The 26,723-nt window shown below is 47.1% G+C and overlaps 1 protein-coding gene across 1 annotated transcript in view; it reads left to right on the top strand.

Moving 5' to 3' along the window:
• The window catches only part of galnt18b (UDP-N-acetyl-alpha-D-galactosamine:polypeptide N-acetylgalactosaminyltransferase 18b), a 112,012-nt gene extending 86,367 nt beyond the window's left edge, over positions 1–25,645 (top strand). The window contains exons 8-11 of the mRNA XM_059976229.1: positions 5,490–5,627; positions 14,909–15,004; positions 18,243–18,407; positions 24,050–25,645. Of these exons, the coding sequence (XP_059832212.1) occupies positions 5,490–5,627; positions 14,909–15,004; positions 18,243–18,407; positions 24,050–24,199 (549 nt within the window). The 3' untranslated portion in view covers positions 24,200–25,645. The remainder of the gene's footprint in view (positions 1–5,489; positions 5,628–14,908; positions 15,005–18,242; positions 18,408–24,049) is intronic.
• Positions 25,646–26,723: the final 1,078 nt, after the last annotated feature.

Below are 26,723 nucleotides of genomic sequence, written 5' to 3' on the forward strand. Positions count from 1 at the left end.
ATGCTGGCCTTGGCTGACGGACACAAGCCCTGCCTCATGTTCGAGCAAGCGTTCCTAGAGCAACTGCCTGAGGACATACATCTACTGCTGGCCGACACAGATTTCAGCGACCCCCGGAAGGTGGTGGCCCAGGTAGATATGCTGTGGAAAACCAAGAGGGAGAGCGTGGCGTCCGTTGGTCAGATTACCAGGCCACGCGCCCAACAGCAGACCAGACCAGGCCCGGCAGGGGGGCGCACACAACACAGAGGCAGGAGTGAGGAGGCCAGTGAACAGTGGTATTTCTACAAACAGCGGTGGGGCACAAAAGCCCGCCGTTGTCGCCCGCCCTGCAAGGGACAGGGCCAGGGCCAGCTGCCGCTAATGACTATGGCGGCTGGCCATCAGGACAGCCTCTTGTACGTCTGGGACAAACAGTCGGGACGCTGCTTCTTGGTCAACACCGGAGCGGAAATCAGTGTCTTGCCCCCGACGGGGTACGACACCCGCAACAGGAAGCCAGGAGCAACGTTCCTCCGGACCACGGTCACCCACAATACATATATACAACCCAACAAAACAACGTTCCTCTGGACCACGGTCACCCACAATACATATATACAACCCAACGAAACAACGCTCCTCTGGACCATGGTCACCCACAATACATATATACAACCCAACGAAACAACATTCCTCCGGACCACGGTCACCCACAATACATATATACAAGCCAACGAAACAACATTCCTCCGGACCACGGTCACCCACAATACAGATATACAACCCAACGAAACAATGTTCCTCCAGACCACGGTCACCCACAATGCATATATACAACCCAACGAAACAACCTTCCTCCGGACCACGGTCACCCACGATACATATATACAACCCAACGAAACAACATTCCTCCGGACCATGGTCACCCACGATACATATATACAACCCAACGAAACAATGTTCCTCTGGACCACGGTCACCCACAATACATATATACAACCCAACGAAACAACATTCCTCCGGACCATGGTCACCCACGATACATATATACAACCCAACGAAACAACCTTCCTCCGGACCACGGTCACCCACGATACATATATACAACCCAACGAAACAACATTCCTCCGGACCATGGTCACCCACGATACATATATACAACCCAACGAAACAACGTTCCTCTGGACCACGGTCACCCACAATACATATATACAACCCAACGAAACAACGTTCCTCTGGACCACGGTCACCCACAATACATATATACATCCCAACGAAACAACGTTCCTCCGGACCACGGTCACCCACAATGCATACATACAACCCAACGAAACAACGTTCCTCCGGACCACGGTCACCCACGATACATATATACAACCCAACGAAACAACATTCCTCTGGACCACGGTCACCCACAATACATATATACAACCCAACGAAACAACATTCCTCCGGACCACGGTCACCCACAATACATATATACAAGCCAACGAAACAATGTTCCTCTGGACCACGGTCACCCACAATACATATATACAACCCAACGAAACAACATTCCTCCGGACCATGGTCACCCACGATACATATATACAACCCAACGAAACAACCTTCCTCCGGACCACGGTCACCCACGATACATATATACAACCCAACGAAACAACATTCCTCCGGACCATGGTCACCCACGATACATATATACAACCCAACGAAACAACGTTCCTCTGGACCACGGTCACCCACAATACATATATACAACCCAACGAAACAACGTTCCTCTGGACCACGGTCACCCACAATACATATATACATCCCAACGAAACAACGTTCCTCCGGACCACGGTCACCCACAATGCATACATACAACCCAACGAAACAACGTTCCTCCGGACCACGGTCACCCACGATACATATATACAACCCAACGAAACAACATTCCTCTGGACCACGGTCACCCACAATACATATATACAACCCAACGAAACAACATTCCTCTGGACCACGGTCACCCACAATACAGATATATAACCCAATGAAACAACATTCCTCTGGACCACGGTCACCCACAATACAGATATACAACCCAACGAAACAACATTCCTCTGGACCACGGTCACCCACAATGCATATATACAACCCAACGAAACAACATTCCTCTGGACCACGGTCACCCACAATACATATATACAACCCAACGAAACAACATTCCTCTGGACCACGGTCACCCACAATGCATACATACAACCCAACGAAAGAATGTTCCTCTGGACTACAGTGCACCCACAAAACTTGTATTTCACACAGCAACAACACACACAAAATGCTGGTAGAACACAGCAGGCCAGGCAGCATCTACAGGGAGAAGCGCTGTCAATGTTTCGGGCCGAGACCCTTCGTCAGGACATATTCGTCAGGTTTGACACAGCACATAAAACTAAATATTACCATAAATAAGTTAGTAAAATATAATTAAAAATGGATGCCGCGTGTAGCACAGATGAACAGTAAACAGCTCATGACCTAGTGACGAGACCTCGGTGTTGGCAGGGTATTCATTAATCTCACAGCCTGAGGGGAGAAGCTGTTACCCAGTCTGGCAATCCTAGTGCTGATGCTCCCGTGTCTCCTCCCTGACGGTAGTGGGTCAGAGAGATTGTGGGATGGGTGGTCGGAATCCTCAACAACGCTTCGGGCCCTTCGTCTCCAACGCTCTCAGTAAAGAGGGAGAGAGGGAGACCCCGGTGATCCTCCGGGTAGTTCTTATATTTCCCTTTGTCAGGTACCACCTTGACTGGGAAACGTCCCACCACTGGTTTGAAAGCACGAAACTCCCTCCCCAACAGCACTATGGGGCACCTTTACCAGAAGGACTCCAGTGGTTCCTGAAGGCAGCTCACAGCCACCTTCCTGAGGGGGGAGTTAGGGATGGCATAGTAGATGTCAGTTCACTAGTCTTCCCCAATCCCTGTGGGGTGGCATGGTGCTGCACGCTTAATGCTTCCTCCCAGCCCACGCACCACGTGACATCGCATCGCCCAAAAATGTGGAAAGCAGACAGTGCAGGAGAACCTTTGGATTCTGACTGTTCATCAGAGTCAGAATCAGGTTTATTATTATTGATACAGAAACAAGGTTCAAGATCGTTTAATGTTGTTTCCAGTACGCAGGTGTAAAGGAGAATTAAATAATTGTTACTCGGATCTGATGTAGCATATAAAAAGCACGATAAGATAAAGAACACAATAGTAAAAAACAATAAATAAAAATACATAAGATAGCTTATATTGTCTGTCCATAAAGTGACACTAGGCACGGCACAGGAGTGTCTCTACATAAGGTGACTGTCAGGAAATGATAACGTAGTGGTGTTTGGGGGTGTGGAGGGTGGGTTAGTGGGTGGAGGTGTTGATCAGCTTTACTGCTTGGGGAAAGGAACTGGTTTTGAGTCTGGTGGTCCTGGTGTGGATGCTATGTAGCCTCCTTTCTGATGGGAGTGGGGCAAATAGTCCTGGAGCAGGGAGGGTGGGGTCCTTCGTGATGTCACTGGCCCTTTTCCAGCACGTTTATATATACATGGGTTTGATAGTGGGTTAGCAGGTGCTGGTGATGCGTTGGGCAGTTTTGACTACCCTTTGCAGAAAATCAAACCCCACAGCACGACACGGGACCTTCCATCCACGATGTTGTGCCATCCTTTTAACCAGCTCTGAGATCAATCCACCCCTTAATCTCACATAACCCTCCATTCTTCAGTCATTGTTGTGCCTATCTAAGAGATTCTTAAATATCCCAAATGTGTCTGCCTCTACCACCACCCACCACTCTGTGTGTAAAAAACCCTACCTCTAACATCCCCTCCATACTTCCTTCCAATCACCTCAAAGTTCTGCCCCCCCCCCCCCGTGCATTAGCCATTTCCACCTTGGCTGTCCTCGATGTCTGTTATCATCCTGTACACCTCTATCAGTCACCTCCGATCCTTCTTCACTCCAAAGAGAAAAGCCCTCGCTCGTTCATAAGACACATGATCTGAAATTTGTGATTTTGCGGCAGCGGTACGATGCAAAGGCATAAAATTATAGTAAATTACAAAATAACTGTGTATTTCACAAAAGGTATAATGAGAAATGCAAAAGATTCTCCAGACACTGGAAATCCAGAGCAACACACAAAATGCCAGAGGAGCTCAGCAGGTCAGGCAGCATCTGTGGAAATGAATAAACAGTCAATGTTTTTGACTGAAACTCTTCACCAGGACTGGAGTACTGAGGTTGTGTTTATGGGTTCATTGTCCATTCAGAACATAAGGAATAGGAGCAGGAGTAGGCCATCCGGCCCATCGAGCCTGCCCCGCCATTCAATATCAAGGCTGATCTGTCCGTAAACTCAGCTCCATCTACCTGCCTTTTCCCCACTACCCTTAATTCCCCTACTATGTAAAAATCTATCTAACAGTATCTTAAACATACTTAATGAAGAAGCCTCAACTGCTTCCCTGGGCAGAGAATTCCACAGATACACCGCTCTCTGGGAAAAAGTTTCTCCTCATCTCCATCCTAAATCTTCTCCCCTGAATCTTAGGGCAATGAAATATGATGGCAGAGGGGACGAAGCTGTTCCTGAAGTGCTAAGTGTGACTTTAAGCTTCTCTCCCTCCTCCCTGATGATTGTAGTGAGAAGAGAGCATATTTCACCAGTAATTGTGATGATATCTGTGAACATGTACACTCAGTGGCCATTTTATTGGATATCTGCTATACCTTATGAAGTAGCCAGTGGGTGCATTGTGTGTGGTCTCCTGCCGCTGTAGCCCATCCATGTCAAGACCCAACGTGTTGTGCATCAGAGATGCTTTTCTGCACGCCTCTGCTGACTCGTGGTTACTGTCACCTTCCTGTCAGCTTGAAACAGTCTGCCCATTTTCCTCTGATCTCGAACCTTAGAGTTCAGAGTAAATTTATTGTCAAAGTACATATACGTCACCAGGTACAACCCTGAGATTCATTTTCTTGTGTAAATTCTCAGTAAATCCAAGAACCACAATAGAATCAATGAAAGACTGGGCCCAACAGGACGGACAAACGGCCAGTGTGTAAAAGCCAACAAGCTCTGCAAATACAGAAGTAAAAAGAAAAAAATGATAGATAAATAAATAAATAGATATTGAGAACATGAGATGAAGAGTCTTTAAAAATGAGTCCATAGGTAGTGATGGGGTGAGTGAAGTTATCCCGACTGGTTAGTGACCTGATAGAGGTGTGCAAGACAGAGAGGCATTGATCGTGTGGATAGTCAGAGGCTTTTTCCCAGGACTGAAATGGCTAGCACGAGAGGGCACAGTTTTAAGGTGCTGGGGGATATGTACAGAGGAGATGTCAGGGGTAAATATTTTATGCAGAGAGTGGTGAGTGCATTGAATGGGCTGCTGAGTGTAAAAGGTGTTAGAATTGTAATGTCCTCCGTGGGTTTTATGAGCACTATCTACCTCTCCGTTTTGTTTCCCTCTCTAGGACCCAGGGATCGACATTGGGGACATCTCGGAACGGAAGGCGCTGAGGCAGAGGTTACAGTGCAAGAGTTTCAGTTGGTACCTGAACAACGTCTACACACAGATGAAGAGGTACACAGACACTTTAGCCTATGGCACGGTAAGTGAAACGGTTTCCTTTCCTGGAAGGTTTCTGTTCGATGAGGGTTTCGGTCCGTGTCTCTCCGGTGCTGAGCAGTGGGCTGAAACGGTTTCCTTTCCTGGAAGGATTCCGTCCGGTGAGGGTTTCGGTCCGTGTCTCTCCGGTGCTGAGCAGTGGGCTGAAACGGTTTCCTTTCCTGGAAGGATTCTGTTCGGTGAGGGTTTCGGTCCGTGTCTCTCCGGTGCTGAGCAGTGGGCTGAAACGGTTTCCTTTCCTGGAAGGATTCCGTCCGGTGAGGGTTTCGGTCCGTGTCACCGTTGCTGAGCAGTGGGCTGAAACGGTTTCCTTTCCTGGAAGGATTCTGTTCGGTGAGGGTTTCGGTCCGTGTCTCTCCGGTGCTGAGCAGTGGGCTGAAACGGTTTCCTTTCCTGGAAGGATTCTGTTCGGTGAGGGTTTCGGTCCGTGTCTCTCCGGTGCTGAGCAGTGGGCTGAAACAGTTTCCTTTCCTGGAAGGATTCCGTCTGGTGAGGGTTTCGGTCCGTCTCTCCGGTGCTGAGCAGTGGGCTGAAACGGTTTCCTTTCCTGGAAGGATTCTGTTCGGTGAGGGTTTCGGTCCGTGCCTGTCCGGTGCTGAGCAGTGGGCTGAAACGGTTTCCTTTCCTGGAAGGATTCCGTTCGGTGAGGGTTTCGGTCCGTGCCTGTCCGGTGCTGAGCAGTGGGCTGAAACGGTTTCCTTTCCTGGAAGGTTTCTGTTCGATGAGGGTTTCGGTCCGTGTCTCTCCGGTGCTGAGCAGTGGGCTGAAACGGTTTCCTTTCCTGGAAGGATTCTGTTCGGTGAGGGTTTCGGTCCGTGTCTTCGGTGCTGACCAGTGGGTGCATTTGGTGGATTACTGAAGTTTCCCAGGAGCAGGGACGGATTTATTCTGTTTGTAACAGCGGAAAATCCCTAGCCCAGGGCGACTGGGTGAAAAGGACTTTGGAGCAGCTGATGGAAGAATGGACTGGCTTGGGAAGATGCCACTATTCACACTGCTGAGGTTTTAACACCACAGGGACACCCCCACCTATCCAGTCCTTTATTGCCTCCCATCCCATCTCGTTTCTGACTGTTTGCTGGTGTTCCACTGGGTGTAGACCACCACCCAGGCCATGCGTTTTTCTCACTTGCTGCCATCAGACAGGAGGTACAGGAGCCTCAGAACCCACACCACCAGGTTCAGGAAGCGTTACTACCCCTCAACCATCAGGCTCTTGAATGAAAGGGGATAACTACACTCACTTGCCCCATCATTGAAATGTTCCCACAACCAATCTCACTTTAAGGACTCTATCCTATATTCTCATTATTTATTGCTATTTGTTTATATTTTCATCTGCAGTTTGTTGTCTTCTGCAGTCTGTCTGATCTTTCATTGATCCTGTTACAGTTACTATTCTATAGAATTACTGAGTCTGACAACAAGAAAATGATTCAGGGTTGTATGTGGTGACATACTGTATATAAATTAAAAATATTATTCAATTTGAACTTTGAGAGTCAGAGATAGGGTGGATCTGCACAATGTGTTGGGGAATGAATTACCAGAGGGCACAGGGTAAAAGACTTTATAGGAACCCAAGGGGCAGTTTTCTCACCCAGAGGGGGCTTCATATACAGAATGCACTGCCAGAAGAAGTGGTTGAGACAGGTACATTAACAACATTGAAAAGACATTTGGACGGTACATGGATACAGGAGGGGCCTGGAGGGATATGGCCAAATGCAGAGTAGTTTGTTTATTTAGCGATAGTTCACAGAACAGGCTCTACCAGTCTGTCGAGCTGCACTGCTCAGCAATCCTCGATTTAACCCGAGCCAAGTCACAGGACAATTTACACTGTACAGTTCACCTGCTGACCGGTTTGTCTTTGACTGAGGATGGAAACTGGAACACCCAGAGGAAACCCACACCTTCCACAGGCAGGGCGTACACACTTCTTGCAGAGGACGCCGGCATTGAACTCCCAACTCCGACACCCCAAGCTGTAATAGCGTCGTGCTAACCGCTACACGACTGTGGCGCGAGATTTATCACATACATTTTAACACAGAGTGAAATGTGTCGTTTGCATTAACACTGCCACTGTACGTTGACTAATCACTGAGAACATGCTGGGGACAGTCCACAAGCGTCACCACCCGTTCCAGCACCAACATGGCACATCCACAACAACAGCAAAGCAAGCCCCTGTCCTATCCACCCGGCACCCACCCACACACACAGAGCAGCGCCCAGCTGCAGCACATCCTGTCGTCGTAGTTAGAACGAGTACAGGGGAGCTCCGGGTGTAGTGGTGCAGAGGGTTGCAAATTCAGCCAGCTCCATCACGGGCACTGGCCTCCCCAGCATCGAGGACATCTTCAACAGGCGATGCCTCAAAAAGGCAGCATCCATCATTACGGACCCCCATCACCCAGGACATGCCCTCTTCTCATTGCTACCAGCAGGGGAAAGGTACAGGAGCCTGAAGACACACACTGTATGTTTCAGGAACAGCCACTTCCCCTTCGCTGTCAGTTCAAACTTCGTGCATGTCACCATAAACAACCCTGACATACTTTGTGGAGATTTTGTGATATATATGATTATATGATATATAGGTACAATGTCTGAAATACATCTCATGGAAATGTTTGTTAGAGGAACTTCAATAAAAAAATAAATCACAAAAAAAAACAACCCTGAGATTCATTTTCTTGTGGGCATTCACAGTAAATCTAAATATCAATGAGATGATGCCCAGCAGAACAAGCAAACAACCAGTGTGCAAAAGCCAACAATCTGTACAGGAAAAGATAATAATAAATAGATCAGCAGTAAATACCAAGAACATGAGGTGAAGAGTCCTTGAAAGTGAGTCCATAGGTTGTGGAATCAGTTCAGTGTTGGAGCAAGTAAAGTTATGCCCTCTGGTTCAAGAGCCCAATGGTTGAGGGTTAATTCCAGAACCTGGTGATGCTGAGCCCTGAGATTCATGTACCACCTTCCTGATGGCAGCAGTGAATCAGAATCAAAAGTAGATTGAATATCACTGGCATACGTTTTGAAATGTGTTGGTTGGCAGCAGCATTACTGTGCAATACGGAATAACGAAAATTATAAATCACACTAAGAAGTGTGTAAACATGTCCTGGGTGGTGGGGTCCATAATGATGGATTCTGCATTCCTACAACAACGATGGATCCCGTTTTCCTGCGACAACGATGGATCCCGTTTTCCTGCGACAACGATGGATCCCGTTTTCCTGCGACAACGATGGATCCCGTTTTCCTATGACAACGATGGATCCCGTTTTCCTGCGACAACGATGGATCCCGTTTTCCTGCGACAACGATGGATCCTGTTTTCCTACAACAACGATGGATTCTGCATTCCTTCAACAACGATGGATTCTGCATTCCTGCAACAACGATGGATTCCGTTTTCCTGCAACAATGATGGATTCTGCATTCCTGCAACAACGATGGATTCTGCATTCCTGCAACAATGATGGATTCTGCTTCCCTATGACAACGCTGTGTGTAGATAGACTCAGTGATAGACTGGCAGTATCCACGGCATTTTGTAGGATCTTTCGCTCAGGGCATTGGAGTTTCCATACCAAGCTGTGAGGCAACCAGTAAATATGCTTTCCACCACACACGTAAGGAAGTTTGTCAATGTACATATCAGATGTCATGCTGAATCTTTGCAAACTTCAAAGGAAGTAGAGTGCTGCTGGGCTTTCTTCATGTAATGCCCTGCTTCATATTTTGGCTGTTATGTTGCATGTATTTCATTTTGGCAGTTCTGCAAGATCAGCTTGTTTGGGTTATTGTTGAAGATCACTGATGAGGGGAAACGTGAGCCATCCAGGTGGAACGGTTGAATTGAGGGGAGGATTCTTTGGTGAGGGGGACGAAGGTTGGGTTTGCAGCTTTGTTCATTGGGAGATGAAGAAAATAGACGCTGGGGAGAACCGGTTGTAGCGTACGATCCGGTGGGAGACCGGTCTGTTCGAGATGGATTGCGAGCGACATTCAGAAGGTGGTGTGGGTGTTCACATTGACCGAGGGCCCAGCGCGTGAGTGACAGAGAAATTCAAGATGAGCTCCAACGTGTGCACATTTGACTGTTTAATTAGAATGGGCCCTATTCTTCTTGTTATTCTTTACTAACCCTTCAGTTAAGATTCATATATATTATTCCTTTAAGCATATGTAGTGTTCTGTGTGATATTTCATGACACTAATTTGTAACAGGGTAGCAAATTACACAGCACCGACGCAAACCGAGGTCTGGGGCGGGATCAAGCCATCTGAATCTCACGAATTTCGCGAGACTTCGGAGTGCCTTCCCTGGACTTAGCAGCCAAGGAAACCGGCGGTTTCATTCGAAATTGTGTTTTCATGCAATTCCTGGCTGGACAAGGAACCCATGAACACTACCTCACTAATTTTGCTCTCTTTTTGCACAACTTATTTAATTTATTTTTTTTAATCTAAACTTCTTACTGGAATTTTTAGTTATGTATTGCAGTCTACTGCTGCCAGAAATAAACAAGAGTCAGTGATTCTGACTCAGACAAGGGTTTTCCCCAACTGCAAACACGAGGACATCTGCAGATGCTGGAAATTCATGCAACACGCACAAAATGTCTTGGCCTGAAACATCGACTGTGCTTCTCCCTAGAGATGCTGCCTGGCCTGCTGTGTTCCACCAGCATTTCATATGTTTTCGCCAACTGACCAGGTTCAAACGAATTGTTCATATCGGACTGAATGCAGCATTTGGCAACAATTTCACAATCTGACCTGAGCGGAATCCTCTGGATATTGTACGTAGGCTGTGGTTACCTCGGGCGACGCAAGGCTGCGTTTGGAAGGAAAGGTTTCTTCATATTTAATCCCTGCAAATACTCTCTCCTGACTCGCCTCGAGAAATGATTCAGAATCAAAATCAGGCTTACTACCATCTCACTCGATTGATCTACATCTCATATTGCAGTGCAAGATGCACACCAACGTTTTACCTCTGATCCTTCAGAATACTGGAAGGAAAGTGATTTCAGAGGGTGGCATCATGTTAGTGAAAGGTTCTTCCTACATCCATCCTCTCGACTCGCAACTCCCCCTCTCTCAGATCATCACATTGACAAACCATCTCCCACTCTCTCAGATCATCACATTGACAAACCATTTCCCCCACTCTCAGATCATCACATTGACAAACCACCTCCCTCTCTCTCAGATCCTCATTGACAACACCTCCCCCTCTCCCAGATCATCACATTGACAAACCACCTCCCCCTCTCTCAGATCATCACATTGACAAACCATCTCCCCTCTCTCAGATCATCACATTGACAAAACACCTCCCCCACTCTCAGATCATCACATTGACAAACCATCTCCCCTCTCTCAGATCATCACATTGACAAAACACCTCCCCCTCTCTCAGATCATCCCATTGACAACACCTCCCCCTCTCTCAGATCATCACATTGACAAACCATTTCCCCCTCTCTCAGATCATCACATTGACAAAACACCTCCCCCTCTCTCAGATCATCACATTGACAAACCATTTCCCCCTCTCTCAGATCATCTCATTGACAACACCTCCCCCTCTCTCAGATCATCACATTGACAAACCATCTCCCCCTCTCTCAGATCATCACATTGACAAACCACCTCCCCATCTCTCAGATCATCTCTTTGACAAACCATCTCCCACTCTCTCAGATCTTCACATTGACAAACCATTTCCCCCTCTCTCAGATCATCTCATTGACAAACCATCTCCCACTCTCTCAGATCTTCACATTGACAAACCACCTCCCTCTCTCTCAGATCAACTCATTGACAAACCATCTCCCCCTCTCTCAGATCATCACATTGAGAAACCACCTCCCCCTCTCTCAGATCATCAAATTGACAAACCACCTCCCCCTCTCTCAGATCATCACATTGACAAACCACCTCCCTCTCTCTCAGATCATCTCATTGACAAACCATCTCTCCCTCTCTCAGATCATCACATTGACAAACCATCTCCCCCTCTCTCAGATCATCACATTGACAAACCATCTCCCCCTCTCTCAGATCATCTCATTGACAAAGCATCTCCCCTTCTCTCAGATCTTCACATTGACAAACCATTTCCCCCTCTCTCAGATCTTCACATTGACAAACCATTTTCCCCTCTCTCAAATCATCTCATTGACAAAGCATCTCCCACTCTCTCAGATCATCACATTGACAAACCATCTCCCCCTCTCTCAGATCATCAAATTGACAAACCACCTCCCCCTCTCTCAGATCATCACATTGACAAACCACCTCCCTCTCTCTCAGATCATCTCATTGACAAACCATCTCCCCCTCTCTCAGATCATCACATTGAGAAACCACCTCCCCCTCTCTCAGATCATCACATTGACAAACCACCTCCCTCTCTCTCAGATCATCTCATTGACAAACCATCTCCCCCTCTCTCAGATCATCACATTGACAAACCATCTCCCCCTCTCTCAGATCATCACATTGACAAACCATCTCTCCCTCTCTCAGATCATCACATTGACAAACCATCTCCCCTCTCTCAGATCATCACATTGACAAAACACCTCCCTCACTCTCAGATCATCACATTGACAAACCATCTCCCCTCTCTCAGATCATCACATTGACAAAACACCTCCCCCTCTCTCAGATCATCCCATTGACAACACCTCCCCCTCTCTCAGATCATCACATTGACAAACCATTTCCCCCTCTCTCAGATCATCACATTGACAAAACACCTCCCCCTCTCTCAGATCATCACATTGACAAACCATTTCCCCCTCTCTCAGATCATCTCATTGACAACACCTCCCCATCTCTCAGATCATCTCTTTGACAAACCATCTCCCACTCTCTCAGATCTTCACATTGACAAACCATTTCCCCCTCTCTCAGATCATCTCATTGACAAACCATCTCCCACTCTCTCAGATCTTCACATTGACAAACCACCTCCCTCTCTCTCAGATCATCTCATTGACAAACCATCTCCCCCTCTCTCAGATCATCACATTGACAAACCACCTCTCCCTCTCTCAGATCATCAAATTGACAAACCACCTCCCCCTCTCTCAGATCATCACATTGACAAACCACCTCCCTCTCTCTCAGATCATCTCATTGACAAACCATCTCTCCCTCTCTCAGATCATCACATTGACAAACCATCTCCCCCTCTCTCAGATCATCACATTGACAAACCATCTCCCCCTCTCTCAGATCATCTCATTGACAAAGCATCTCCCCTTCTCTCAGATCTTCACATTGACAAACCATTTCCCCCTCTCTCAGATCTTCACATTGACAAACCATTTCCCCCTCTCTCAGATCATCTCATTGACAAAGCATCTCCCCCTCTCTCAGATCATCTCATTGACAAACCATCTCCCCCTCTCTCAGATCATCACATTGACAAACCATCTCCCCCTCTCTCAGATCATCACATTGACAAACCACCTCCCCCTCTCTCAGATCATCACATTGACAAACCATCTCCCCTCTCTCAGATCTTCACATTGACAAACCATTTCCCCCTCTCTCAGATCTTCACATTGACAAACCACCTCCCCCTCTCTCAGATCATCACATTGACAAACCACCTCCCCCTCTCTCAGATCATCACATTGACAAACCATCTCCCCTCTCTCAGATCTTCACGTTGACAAAGCATCTCCCCCTCTCTCAGATCATCACATTGAGAAACCACCTCCCCCTCTCTCAGATCATCACATTGACAAACCATCTCCCCCCTCTCAGATCATCACATTGACAAACCATTTCCCCCTCTCTCAGATCATCTCATTGACAAAGCATCTCCCCTTCTCTCAGATCATCACATTGACAAACCACCTCCCCCTCTCTCAGATCATCACATTGACAAACCATCTCCCCTCTCTCAGATCATCTCATTGACAACACCTCCCCCTCTCTCAGATCATCACATTGACAAACCATTTCCCCCTCTCTCAGATCATCACATTGACAAAACACCTCCCCCTCTCTCAGATCATCTCATTGACAACACCTCCCCCTCTCTCAGATCATCACATTGACAAACCATCTCCCCTCTCTCAGATCATCACATTGACAAAACACCTCCCCCTCTCTCAGATCATCACATTGACAAACCATCTCCCCTCTCTCAGATCATCACATTGACAAAACACCTCCCCCTCTCTCAGATCATCTCATTGACAAACCACCTCCCCATCTCTCAGATCATCTCATTGACAAACCATCTCCCACTCTCTCAGATCTTCACGTTGACAAACCATTTCCCCCTCTCTCAGATCATCTCATTGACAAAGCATCTCCCACTCTCTCAGATCATCACATTGACAAACCATCTCCCCCTCTCTCAGATCATCAAATTGACAAACCACCTCCCCCTCTCTCAGATCATCATATTGACAAACCACCTCCCTCTCTCTCAGATCATCTCATTGACAAACCATCTCCCCCTCTCTCAGATCATCACATTGAGAAACCACCTCCCCCTCTCTCAGATCATCACATTGACAAACCACCTCCCTCTCTCTCAGATCATCTCATTGACAAACCATCTCCCCCTCTCTCAGATCATCACATTGACAAACCATCTCCCCCTCTCTCAGATCATCACATTGACAAACCATCTCCCCCTCTCTCAGATCATCACATTGACAAACCATCTCCCCCTCTCTCAGATCATCACATTGACAAACCATCTCCCCTCTCTCAGATCTTCACATTGACAAACCATTTCCCCCTCTCTCAGATCATCTCATTGACAAAGCATCTCCCCCTCAATCAGATCATCACATTGACAAACCATCTCCCCCTCTCTCAGATCATCTCATTGACAAACCACCTCCCCCCTCTCAGATCATCTCATTGACAAACCATCTCCCCCTCTCTCAGATCATCACATTGACAAACCACCTCCCCTTCTCTCAGATCATCAAATTGACAAACCACCTCCCCCTCTCTCAGATCATCACATTGACAAACCACCTCTCCCTCTCTCAGATCATCACATTGAGAAACCACCTCCCTGTCTCTCGGATCAACTCTCCTCGATAAACCATTTCCCCCTTGGGGGTGAACAGGGTTCTGTGTTCAGAATCTGGTGTTACGGATCACTTCCTCGGGGAGAGCAGGGAGGATGGTTCAGCGATGTTCAGACTTCAGTGAGTAATGATTCACTTGACCCACGTCTTCTCTGTGTTTCAGCTGAGAAACGCTCTGAAAAGTGACCTGTGCCTGGATCAGGGTCCGCCTTCCGACAACATCCCCATCATGTACGGCTGTCACGGAATGTCGTCGCAGGTACTTGGAGGGGGTGGGCTGTAATCCGTGTCTCGGAAGGTGTTCTGACTGCAGTGGGACCTCATGGATGTGAGCATTCCTCGGCATAGGAAATAGAACTTTACAGCACAGTGCTGTGCCCACGGTGCCCACAATGTTGTGCCAACACTTAAGCTGCTCCAATATCAATGGAACCCTTCCTTCCCAAACATCCCACCGTTTTTCTGTTGTTCACGTGCCTGTCCAAGAGTTTGTTAGATATCCCTAATGTATCTGCCTCTGTCACCACCCCATACAGCATGTTCCACACACCCACCCACAAAATACCATAGTTACCTCTGACACCCTGTCCCTTTTCTCCAATCATCTTCATATTATGCCCCCTCATATTAGCTGTTTCTGCCCCGAGAAAGAAGTCACTCGACCTATGCCTCTTATCATCTTGTACACCTCTATCAGGTCACCTCTCATCCTCCTTCACTGCAAAGAAAAAAGCCCTCACCAACTCAATCTGTCCTCTTAAGACATGCCGTGTGGTCCAGGCAGCAACCCGGAGGCTGATAGCTTGTTAATTGGGTCAGGGTGTCAAAGGTTATAGAGAGAAGGCAGGAGAATGGAGCTGATAGGGTTAATAAATCAGCCATGATGGAATGGCAGAGCAGGCTTGCTGGACTGAATGGCTGAATTCTGCTTCTATGTCTTATGGTCTTTTGGCATCCTGGTAAATCTCCTCTCTAAAGCTTCCACAATCCTTCCTATAATGAGGCGATCAGAACTCATTTATGAAGAAAGTTATGTGAGGGTACAGTGGGACTTGAATCATGTCCTCTTCTCATCTTACCATCAAGGAGGAGGTACAGGAGCCTGAAGACACATACTTAACATTTTACAAATAGCTTCTTCCCCTCCACCATCAGATTTAACCCATGAACACTCCCGCACTATTTCCGCCTCTCTTTTTGTACTACTTATTCAATTTAAGATATAAAATCTATTGTAATACATAGTTTTTATCACTGTATATTATAACGTACTGCTGCTGCCAAACAACACATTTGACAATCTGTGCCAGTGATATGAAAGCTGACTCTGATTATGATTTTGAGACGGAAGGCAGCACAGAGCAGAGGCAAGCTGATTTTAATAGAGACATGGAGTCATACCGCACTATAGCGCAGAAACCAGCCATTCGGCCCATCAATGCTAAGCTGTTATTCTGCCAAAGCCCTCCATACCCCTCCCATCCATGTACCTGCCCAATTTCTCTTAAACACTGCAATCAAACCCAATCCACCACACACTGGCGGCTTGTCCACACTCTTATCATCTGGCCAGTGAGAAAGTTTCCCCTCACATTTCCCTTGAACATTTTACTTTTCACTTAACCCATGACCTCTAGTTGTTGTCTCACCCAACCTCAGTGGAACAAGCCTGCTTGCATTTACCTTTTCTATGCCCCTCTTAATTTTTTATCCCTCTATCAGATCTCCCTTCATTTTCCTGTGCTCCAGGAAATAAATTCCTAATCTATTCAACCTTTCCCTGTAACTCAGGTCCTCAAGTCCTGGCAACTTCCTCGTAAATTTTCTCTACACGCTTTCGAGTTGTTTAAAAGGAGAGAATTAGAATTTTATTTCTTACACCCATTTCACAACATGAAGGAATAAAATCTTTCTATTGCGCCTCTGTCACAATGTACAAGCAATAAGGATGGGAAATGTGTGAGGATATTGCCAGACACTGAGATTGTATATATAATTGTTTTGTATACGTGTGTGTACAGTCAGACAGTCAATCAGATCAATGTGTGTTGATCAGTCTGACGGCCTGGGGAAAAAAGCTGTCCTGTAGCCTGTTGGTCCTGGCCTTAATACTATCGTATCATTTGCCAAACGGGTGCAGCTGAAACAGTTTGTGGTTGGGGTGCTGGAGCCCCTGATGATCCTTCGGGCCCTTTTTAAGCAGCAGCTGCGGTAAATGTCCTGAAGAGTGGGAAGTTCACGTCCACAGATGCATTGAGCTATCGGCACCACTCTCTGCAGAGTCCTACCATTGAGGGAAGTACAGTTCCCACACGAGGCGGTGATACAGCCAGTGAGGATGCTCTCAATCATGCCCCTGTAGAAAGTCCTGAGGATTTGGGGCCTCATGCTGAACTTCTTCAGGAGGTACATCCAGCCCAGGTGAGATCTTCGGTGATGTGAACTTGACACTACTCACCCTCTCAACTATAGTCCTATTGATGTCAATAGGGGTGACCCTGTGTCCATTCCTCCTGTAATCCGTGATCAGCTGCTTTGTTTCTTTGACATTGAGGGTGAGGTTGTTTTCTTGGCATCACTGTGTCGGACTGTTGACTTCCGGGTAGGTTGTCTCATCGTTGTTGGAAATAAGGCCGATCAATGTCATGTTATCTGCAAATTTGATCAGCAGATTGGAGCTGTGCATGGCAACACAGTCGAGGGTGTAAAGGGAGTAGAGGTGTGTTTGGGTCAGAGGGGCCCATCCTTACCACCTGCCGACAGTAAGCAGGGATGGACAATGTAACTGTGTGTTTGTTCCTTTAATCTGGGACGATTGGAGTTGTTGTGCAGGACACTGTTAGCCGGTGTTTATAAAGCAGGGCGTGGAAACGAACCCACCATTGAGCACATTTACACAGAGCACTGTCACAGGAGAGCAGCCTCAATCCTCATGGACCCCACCATCCAGGCCATGCTTTCTTCTCACTGCTGCCATCAGGAGCCTCAGGACCCACACCAGCGGCTTAGGAACAATTATTACCCCTCAACCATCAGGAAGGGGGTACAGGAGCCTCAGGACCCACACCAGCGGCTTAGGAACAATTATTACCCCTCAACCATCAGGAAGGGGGTACAGGAGCCTCAGGACCCACACCAGCGATTTAGGAACAATTATTACCCCTCAACCATCAGGTTCCTGAACCGGAGGGGATAACTTCACTCACCCCAACACTGAACTGACTCCACAACCTATGAGTCGTCACTCTATGACTCATTTTGTCTTCTCTTGCACATTGGTTGTTTGTCTGTCTTTGTCCACTTCATTTATTCCATTGTATCGATCTTAGAGTAGGGTGGAGGGTCAGCCCTCCATTGTGTTGTAATGTTCTATTTCTTTGTTCTGCAGTGAATGCTCACAAGAAAATCTATCTCAGGGTCATACATGGTGACATGCTGTACATGTACTTTGATAATTAAGGTACTTTGAACTTTGACCCACTACCTTCCTCTCACAGGCCATTTACTACAGAAGCAACCAGCAGATTGTGGTGGGGGTGCTGAGCCCCACCCTCGACGCCATGGACAACCAGTGCCTTGTGGAGATGAACGGCAGGCCCAGGCTGATGGAGTGCAGTCATGCAGAAAGCAAACAGATGAGGTCACACTGGAGTTTCACTCAGGTGAGTGGCATTGAGGCTTTAGAAAACAGCCGAGGACCCTCGCATTACCATTTTCTGCCCTCCCAACCAGGAGGCCTTTCTGCCCCCCCTTGCCTGGACTGGCTCTCTGACAGATTTAATTAGCTCTATCCCTCTGCGTGCTCCTCTCAATATATTTTCAAATTTTATTTTATTTGAAGACAGCACGGGATAGGCCCTTCCTGCCAAGCACCACCCAGCAACCCGTCAACCTTAGGTCAATTTACTAACTGGCAGGTGCTTATGCCGTACAAGAAATGCAAGAGAGCACTTATGAAGGAAATCAGGAGGACAAAAGGAAGGCATGAAGTTATTCTAGCAGACAAGGTGAAGGGGAATCCTCAGGGATTCTCCAGACATGTTAAGAGCAAAAGGATTGCAAGGGACAAATTTGGTCTTCTGGAAGAGCAGAATGGTAATCCATGTGTGGAGACAAAACAGATAGATGAGATCTTAAATGAATTCCTTGTATCTGTATTTACTCATGAGATGGACACAGAGTCTGTAGAAGTGGCATCAGCTTCATGAACCCTGTACAGATTACGGAGGAGGAAGTGTTTGCCACCCTGAGGCAAATCAGAGTAGATAAATACCCAAGACCTGACCAGGCGTTCCCCCGGACCCAATGGGAGACGTGCAGAAATGGCAGGGACCCTAGCAGAGATATTTAAAACATCCTCAGTTACAGGAGAGATACCAGAGAGGATTGGAGGACAGTCAGTGATGTTCTGCTGTTTAAGAAAGGCTCTAAACATAAGCCAGGAAATTGTAGGCCGGAGAGTCCGGCATCAGTGGTGGGAAGCTCATTGGAAGGTATTCCAAGAGACTGGAATATAACTATTTGGATAGACAGGGACTGATTAAGGATAGTCGGCATGGCTCTGTGTGTGGTAGGTCATGTCTCATTGAATTGAATTGACTGTATTAGTTACATCCTTCACATACATGAGGAGTAAAAATCTTTAAGTTACTGTTATGCTTTTTTCACCACATGGCTAGCATGTACTGTTCTGAGTTGGGTGATCAGCCATGATCATACTGAATGGCGGTGCAGGCTCGAAGGGCCAAATGGCCTACTCCTGCACCTATTTTCTATGTTTCTATGTTTTACAGACCACATGAGATCCTTGGTAATGTGTAATCTTTTTTTAGCAAAACAATATCCAACTTTAAGTAGCAAATTTAAAACTCCGTGGAATTAAAAATTACATTTGAGCCAAAAGAGATTCTACTATTTCCATTTTCGAACAGTAATTATTAAAAAAAGTGTTTTTAAATTTTAAATTGCCAAATCTGAAAATAATGATTTCACACAGGGGTCAGGAACTGCCAATAACATGAATAGACATTGCAAACACAACTTCATCTGATGGAAGAGATAGAAAATAGTCAAAATTGAGGAGTTTGTGTGGGAGCAAAAAGGGGTTTAATATCAAGCAATTCAACATGCAATTTGTATACAAAATCTCCCAAATAAAACAATGTAAGCACCCACATTTGCTCACTCAGAAGTAAAAAAAAACTGCCTTTATAAAAACTGATAAAAAATATTTTTTTCAATTGCACACGTTGCAGGAAATTGATAAACCTTCCAGACACTGTTGATACCGTCGTCTATCAGCAACTTTGCTTCTCAAGCCTCCTTGTTTTCTCCATTTTGGGCAGGAGCAGCGCTGGGTTCCCGGCTCGAGTCACTTGCTTTGCCTTTGACAACCTCCGGTTTCTTAGCTTCCCCAGCAGCTTTCTTCGCTGCTGCCTTCTTGGCCAGAGCAGCTGTCATGACATTTCTCCATTTTTGCAATGATCTCCTCAGTTCTTCAGGCTTTGGAGTGTCATTCATCTAGCGGGGCATTTTGGCTGCTGGTCAAAGGCTCGGCGGGGCAAATTGATGACCGTCTGCCGAACAGCGCTCACTCTCACCGACTCTTGATGAGTAATCTTGAAGAGTTTTTTGAGGAAGTTACCAGGAAAGTGGATGAAGACAAGGCAATGGATGTTGTCCACATGGACTTTAGCAAGGCACCTGACAGGGTTCCACTTGGGAGATTGGTCAAGAAGCTTCAGTCACTCGGCATTCCGCTTGAGGTAGTAAATTGGATTAGAAATTGGCTTTGTGGTAGAAACCAGAGAGTGGCAGAAGATGGTCGCCTCTCTGACTGGAGGTCTGTGACTTGTGGTGTGCCGCAGAGATCGGTGCTGGGTCCTTTGTTGTTTCTCATTTATATCAATGATCTGGATGATATGTGGTTAACTGGATCAACAAATTTGTGGATGACACCAAGATGAGTGTAGTGGACAGTGAGGAAGGCTATCATCGTTTGCAGTGGGATCTTGACGTGCTGGAAGAATGGGCTAAAAAATGGCAGATGGAATTTAATGCAGACAACTGTGAAGTGTTGCATTTCAGTAGGACCAACCAGGGTAGGCGTTACACAGTGAATGGTAGGACACTGAGGGGTGTGGTAGGACAAAGGGAGGTCCATAATTCGTTGGAAGTGGCATCACATGTAAGTGGGGTCATAAAGAAAGCTTTTGGCCTTCAAAAATAAAAGTACTGAGTACAGGAGGTGGGATGTTAAGCATGTGGACTCAGGGTACGTGGAGGCACGTGACAGTATAGGCTGTAATCAGCATAGTTTCCTCAAGGGAAAATCATATCTGACAAATCTGTTGGAGTTCTTTGAAGAAATAACAAGCAAGATAGACAAAGGAGAGTCAGTTGATGTGGTGTACTTGGATTTTCAGAAGGCCTTTGACAAGATGCCACACACGAGGCTACTTAACAAGTTACGAGCCTATGATATTACTGGAAAGATTCTAGCATGGATAGAACAGTGGCTGATTGGCAGGAGGCAAAGAATGGGAATAAAGGGAGCCTTTTCTGACAGTCTGCCAATGACTAGTGGTGATCCACAGGCGTCTGTGATGGAACCGATTCTTCTTATGTTAAATGTCAATGTTTTGGATGATGGAATTGATAGCTTTGTTGCAAAGTCTGCAGACGATATGAAGATAGGTGGAGGGGCAGGTAGTTTTGAGGAAGTAGAGAAGCTACAGAAGGACTTAAACAGATTAGGAGAATGGGCAAAGAAGTGGCAGATGGAATACAGTGTCAGGTCATGCACCTTGGTAGAAGAATTGAAAGGGTTGGCTATTCTCTAAATAGAAAGTACAAAAAACTGAGACGCAAAGGGCCTTGGGAGTCCTTGTGCAGGATTCCCTAAAGGTTAATTTGCAGGTTGAGTCTGTGGTGAGGAAGGCAAATGTGATGTTAGCATTCATTTCAAGAGGACTAGAATATAAAAGCAAGGATGTAATGTTGAAACTTTATAAAGCGCTAGTGAGGCCTCACTTGGAGTATTGTGAGTGGGTTTGGGCCCCTTCTCTTAGAAAAGATGTGCTGAAACTGGAGAGGGGTCAAAGGAGGTTCACAAAAATGATTCTAGGTTTGAATGGCTTGTCACATGAGGAGCGTCTGATGCTTCTGGGCCAATACTTACTCAAATTCAGAAGAAAGAGGTGTGATTTCATGGAAGCTTGTTGAATGCTGAAAGACCTTGATAGTGGATGTGGAGAGGATCTTTTTGAGGTGGGAGAGCCTAAGACCAGAGGACACAGCCTCAGAATAGAGAGGCATCCTTTCAGAACGGAGATGAGGAAGAATTTCTTCAGCCAGAGAGTGGTGAATCAGTGGAATTCACACACACAGACAGCTTATGGAGTCCAAGTCTTCATGTATGTTTAAGCCAGAGCTTGATAGATTCCTGATTGGTCAGGGCATGAAGGGTTACGGGGAGAAGGCAGGGTGATGAAATGATGGAGCAGACCATTAGACCTAATTCTAGTCGTATATCCTATGATCTTATGGTACTGTTGCTGTTGTATCAGGCACAGGTTTAAGGTGCTGGGGAGTAGGTACAGAGGAGATGTCTGGGGTGAGTATTTTACTCAGAGTGGTGAGTGTGTGGAATAGGCTGCCAGCAACGGTGGAGGAGGTGGATTCGACAGGGTCTTTTAAGAGGCTTTTAGATAGGTACATGGAGCTTAGTAAAATAGAGGGCTATAGATAGGTAAGCCTAGTAATTTCTAAGGTAGGGACATGTTCGGCACAACTTTGTGGGCCGAACGGCCTGTATTGTGCTGTAGGGTTTCTATGTTTTTAGGTTTCTGTCTGTGAGGCCTAATTTGGAGCAATGTGTGCAGTTTTGGTCGCCTTCTGACAGGAAAAATGTAAACAAGGTTGAAAGAGAACAGAGAAAATTAACAAGGATGTTGCCGGGTCTGGAGCACCTGAGTTATAAGGAAAGGTTGAATAGGTTAGGACTGTATTCTTTAGAACATAGAAGATTGAGGGGAGATTTAATCGAGGTATACAAAATTATGAAAGGTAGAGAAAGGGTAAATGTAAGCAGGTTTTTTCCACTGAGGTTGGGTAAGATTAGAATTAGAGGTCATGGGTTAAGGGTGAAAGGTGAAATGTTTAATGGGAACATAAGATCATAAGACATAGGAGCAGAATTAGGTCATTCAGCTCATTACGTCTACTCCACCATTCCATCATGGCTGATTTATTATCCCTCTCAACCCCATTCTCTTGCCTTCTCCCTGTAACCTTTGATGCCCTGACTAATCAGGAAACGAACGACTTCCTCCTTAAATATGCCAATGGACTTGGCCTCCACCGCAGACTCATCACTCTCTGGCTAATCAAATTCCTCCTTACCTCCATTCTAAAAGGTCGCCCCTCAGTTTTGAGGCTGTGCCTTCTAGTTCTGGATACCCCCACCATAGGAAACACCCTTCCCACTTCCACCCTGTCTAGTCCTTTCAACATTCGGTAGGTTTCAATGAGATCCCCCGAATTCTTCTAAATTCCAGTGAGTACAGGCCCAAAGCTGCCAAAAGCTCCCCACGTGTTAACCCCTTCATTCCCAGAATAATCCTTGTGAACCTCCACTGGACTCTCTCCAATGACAACACGTCCTTTCTGAGATATGGGGCCCAAACTGTTGACAATACTCCAAGTGCAGCCAGACTAGTGTCTTGACCTTCAAACATGAGGCGGAACCTCTTCCCTCTGGTGGTGCGAATGTGGAGTGAGCAACAGACGCAACTGGGGAATATGGGCTCGATTTCAACGGTACATGATGGGAAGGCTATGGTCCGGGTTCAGGACAATGGGACTAGGCAGATTAATAGTTTGACATGGACTAGATGGGCCAAAGAGCCTGTTTCTGTGCTGTAGTGGCCTATGACTCTCAGGCTTGGGATCCTTGGGACCTCTTTTTTTGTGTCATTTCTGGCCACATACTGACATCCACCTTTCCACTGTAACCAGGGTCCTGACAGAGGGTCAACACGCTCAGAATATCAGAGTTCAATTCTGGAGTCTTCTGTAAAGAGTTTGTACATTCTCCCCCGGAATGTATCAGTTTCCTCCGGGTACTCCCTCCCTCCCACTGGTTGGTAGGTTAGTAGTTCATTGTAAGCTGTCCTGTGATTAGGCCAGGGTTAAATCGGCGGGTTGTTAGGCACAGCTTGAAGGGCCAGAAGGGCCTTTTCTACACTGTTTCTCAAGATAAATCTTCGTCCGTAATGTTGTGATGTTTGCTTTCTTTCTTTAGGGGGGCGCAGTACAGAACAGAGTGTCAAAAAAATGTTTGGAGATGCAGGAAAGCAGTGACGGTGTCTACGGCTACCAGCTCTTACTTCAGGAGTGTAGGGGCCAGCGATGGACAATCTCAAACGTCCTGAGGAAGATGAAGCTGACATGAAACGGGACCATTTCTCTCGCACACTCTCTCAATGCAGCTGCTTCAAGCACCTACTGTTTTTGTGTCTTAGGGTTTGCAGGAGATGGGCCGGGTCTCTTCAACTGCTGAAGTGAGGTTTGTAAACAGCTGTTGAGATGAAAAGAGTGAAATATTTTCCACGTGTAAATAGGTACCCAGGTGGTGGACACTGTTACCCTTGAAACGTCAGAATGGAGCGGTGTGACTCATTCCCCTGCCTTGAGACGTGAGGGAGTGTCCTAACACTGGCCGTATTCTGTGAGGCTTCATTCTGTTTGTCCAAAAGTAGACATTTTCCATTGGTTTTGAAGGTCACTGACATCAAGGTGATTGTAAAGCCAAGCAGTGTTCATTGATAGTGGATTGGAAAACTTCCCTTTCCTAGAGGGATGAGCTTAAGGTGAGAGGGGGAAGATTTAAGAGGACTCTGAGGGGCAACCTTTTCCACACAGTGTCTATGAAATAAGCTGATAGAGGAAGTGGTTCAGGCAAGATAAATTAAGTCCAAATGTCTTTTAAATTAACAATGTTTACACAGAGAGGAAAGGTTTAGAAGGATATGGGCCTAGCAGTGAGCTGCGATAGGCATTTGGACCAGTTTAGAGAGAAAGATCAGCTTTATTTGTCACGTGTCCATCGAAGCACACAGTGAAAAATGTCATTTGTGTTAATAACCAACGCTGTCCGAGGATGTGCTGGCCACAGCCCGTGAGTGTCACCGTGCTACAGGCGGCTAACATAGCAGGCCACAGCGACTAACCCTAACCCTTTGGGCCAGGAGGAAACCCACTGTGAGAACATGCAAACTCCTTACAGGCAGCAGTGGGAACTGATCTTCCGAATGCTGGCGCTGTAAATAGAGTCATGGAGCAATAGAGAAGTACAGCACAGCACAGACCATTCAGCCCTTCTAGTCTATGCCAAAAACCATTTAAACTGCCGACTCCCAATGACCTGCACCAGACCCTAGGCCTCCAAATCCCTTCTGTCCCGACTGTGAAGTGCTAAGCTAGCCGTTATGCTACAAAGAGCCAGCTTCTATGACTGACTCCCTGAAGAAAGTCCGCAGTATTTTCTATTTCCCTACACTTTGCAACTCTGCAACCGATCCCAGTCTCGCCACCACTGCTGTGACCTTTCCCACCTAACCCACCCACTCCCACAACGTACAGACAGGTCCCACACCATTTCCACTACCATCCCCTCCCCACCCCAGACAGCTCAGCCACTCCTCAACATCCTCTCCACTCTTCTCATCCCAAACCTAACCAACCCAGACACCAACATTATCCCACCTCCACTCCATGTCCATAATCAGATAAACTCAAAGCAGTTAGTGGGAACGGTGACAACATTACAGAGGGGTGAAGGGGCCGGAGAGGGTTACAGATACACAGAGGGGTGTAGGGGCCGGAGAGGGTTACAGATACACAGAGGGGTGTAGGGGCCGGAGAGGGTTACAGATACACAGAGGGGTGTAGGGGCCGGAGAGGGTTACAGATACACAGAGGGGTGTAGGGGCCGGAGAGGGTTACAGATACACAGAGGGGTATAGGGGCCGGAGAGGGTTACAGATACACAGAGGGGTATAGGGGCCGGAGAGGGTTACAGATACACAGAGGGGTATAGGGGCCGGAGAGGGTTACAGATACACAGAGGGGTGTAGGGGCCGGAGAGGGTTACAGATACACAGAGGGGTATAGGGTTCGGAGAGGGTTACAGATACACAGAGGGGTGTAGGGGCCGGAGAGAGTTACAGATACACAGAGGGGTGTAGGGGCCGGAGAGGGTTACAGATACACAGAGGGGTGAAGGGGCCGGAGAGGGTTACAGATACACAGAGGGGTGTAGGGGCCGGAGAGGGTTACAGATACACAGAGGGGTGTAGGGGCCGGAGAGGGTTACAGATACACAGAGGGGTATAGGGGCCGGAGAGGGTTACAGATACACAGAGGGGTGTAGGGGCCGGAGACGGTTACAGATACACAGAGGGGTGTAGGGGCCGGAGAGGGTTACAGATACACAGAGGGGTGTAGGGTTCGGAGACGGTTACAGATACACAGAGGGGTGTAGGGGCCGGAGACGGTTACAGATACACAGAGGGGTATAGGGGTCGGAGAGGGTTACAGATACACAGAGGGGTATAGGGGCCGGAGAGGGTTACAGATACACAGAGGGGTATAGGGGCCAGAGAGGGTTACAGATACACAGAGGGGTATAGGGGCCAGAGAGGGTTACAGATACACAGAGGGGTATAGGGGCCGGAGAGGGTTACAGATACACAGAGGGGTATAGGGGCCGGAGAGGGTTACAGATACACAGAGGGGTGTAGGGGCCGGAGAGGGTTACAGATACACAGAGGGGTGAAGGGGCCAGAGAGGGTTACAGATACACAGAGGGGTATAGAGGCCGGAGAGGGTTACAGATACACAGAGGGGTAAAGGTGCCAGAGAGGGTTACAGATACACAGAGGGGTGTAGGGGCCGGAGAGGATTACAGATACACA

This window comes from Hypanus sabinus, chromosome 7, assembly GCF_030144855.1.
Source record: "Hypanus sabinus isolate sHypSab1 chromosome 7, sHypSab1.hap1, whole genome shotgun sequence".
NCBI lineage: Eukaryota > Metazoa > Chordata > Chondrichthyes > Myliobatiformes > Dasyatidae > Hypanus > Hypanus sabinus.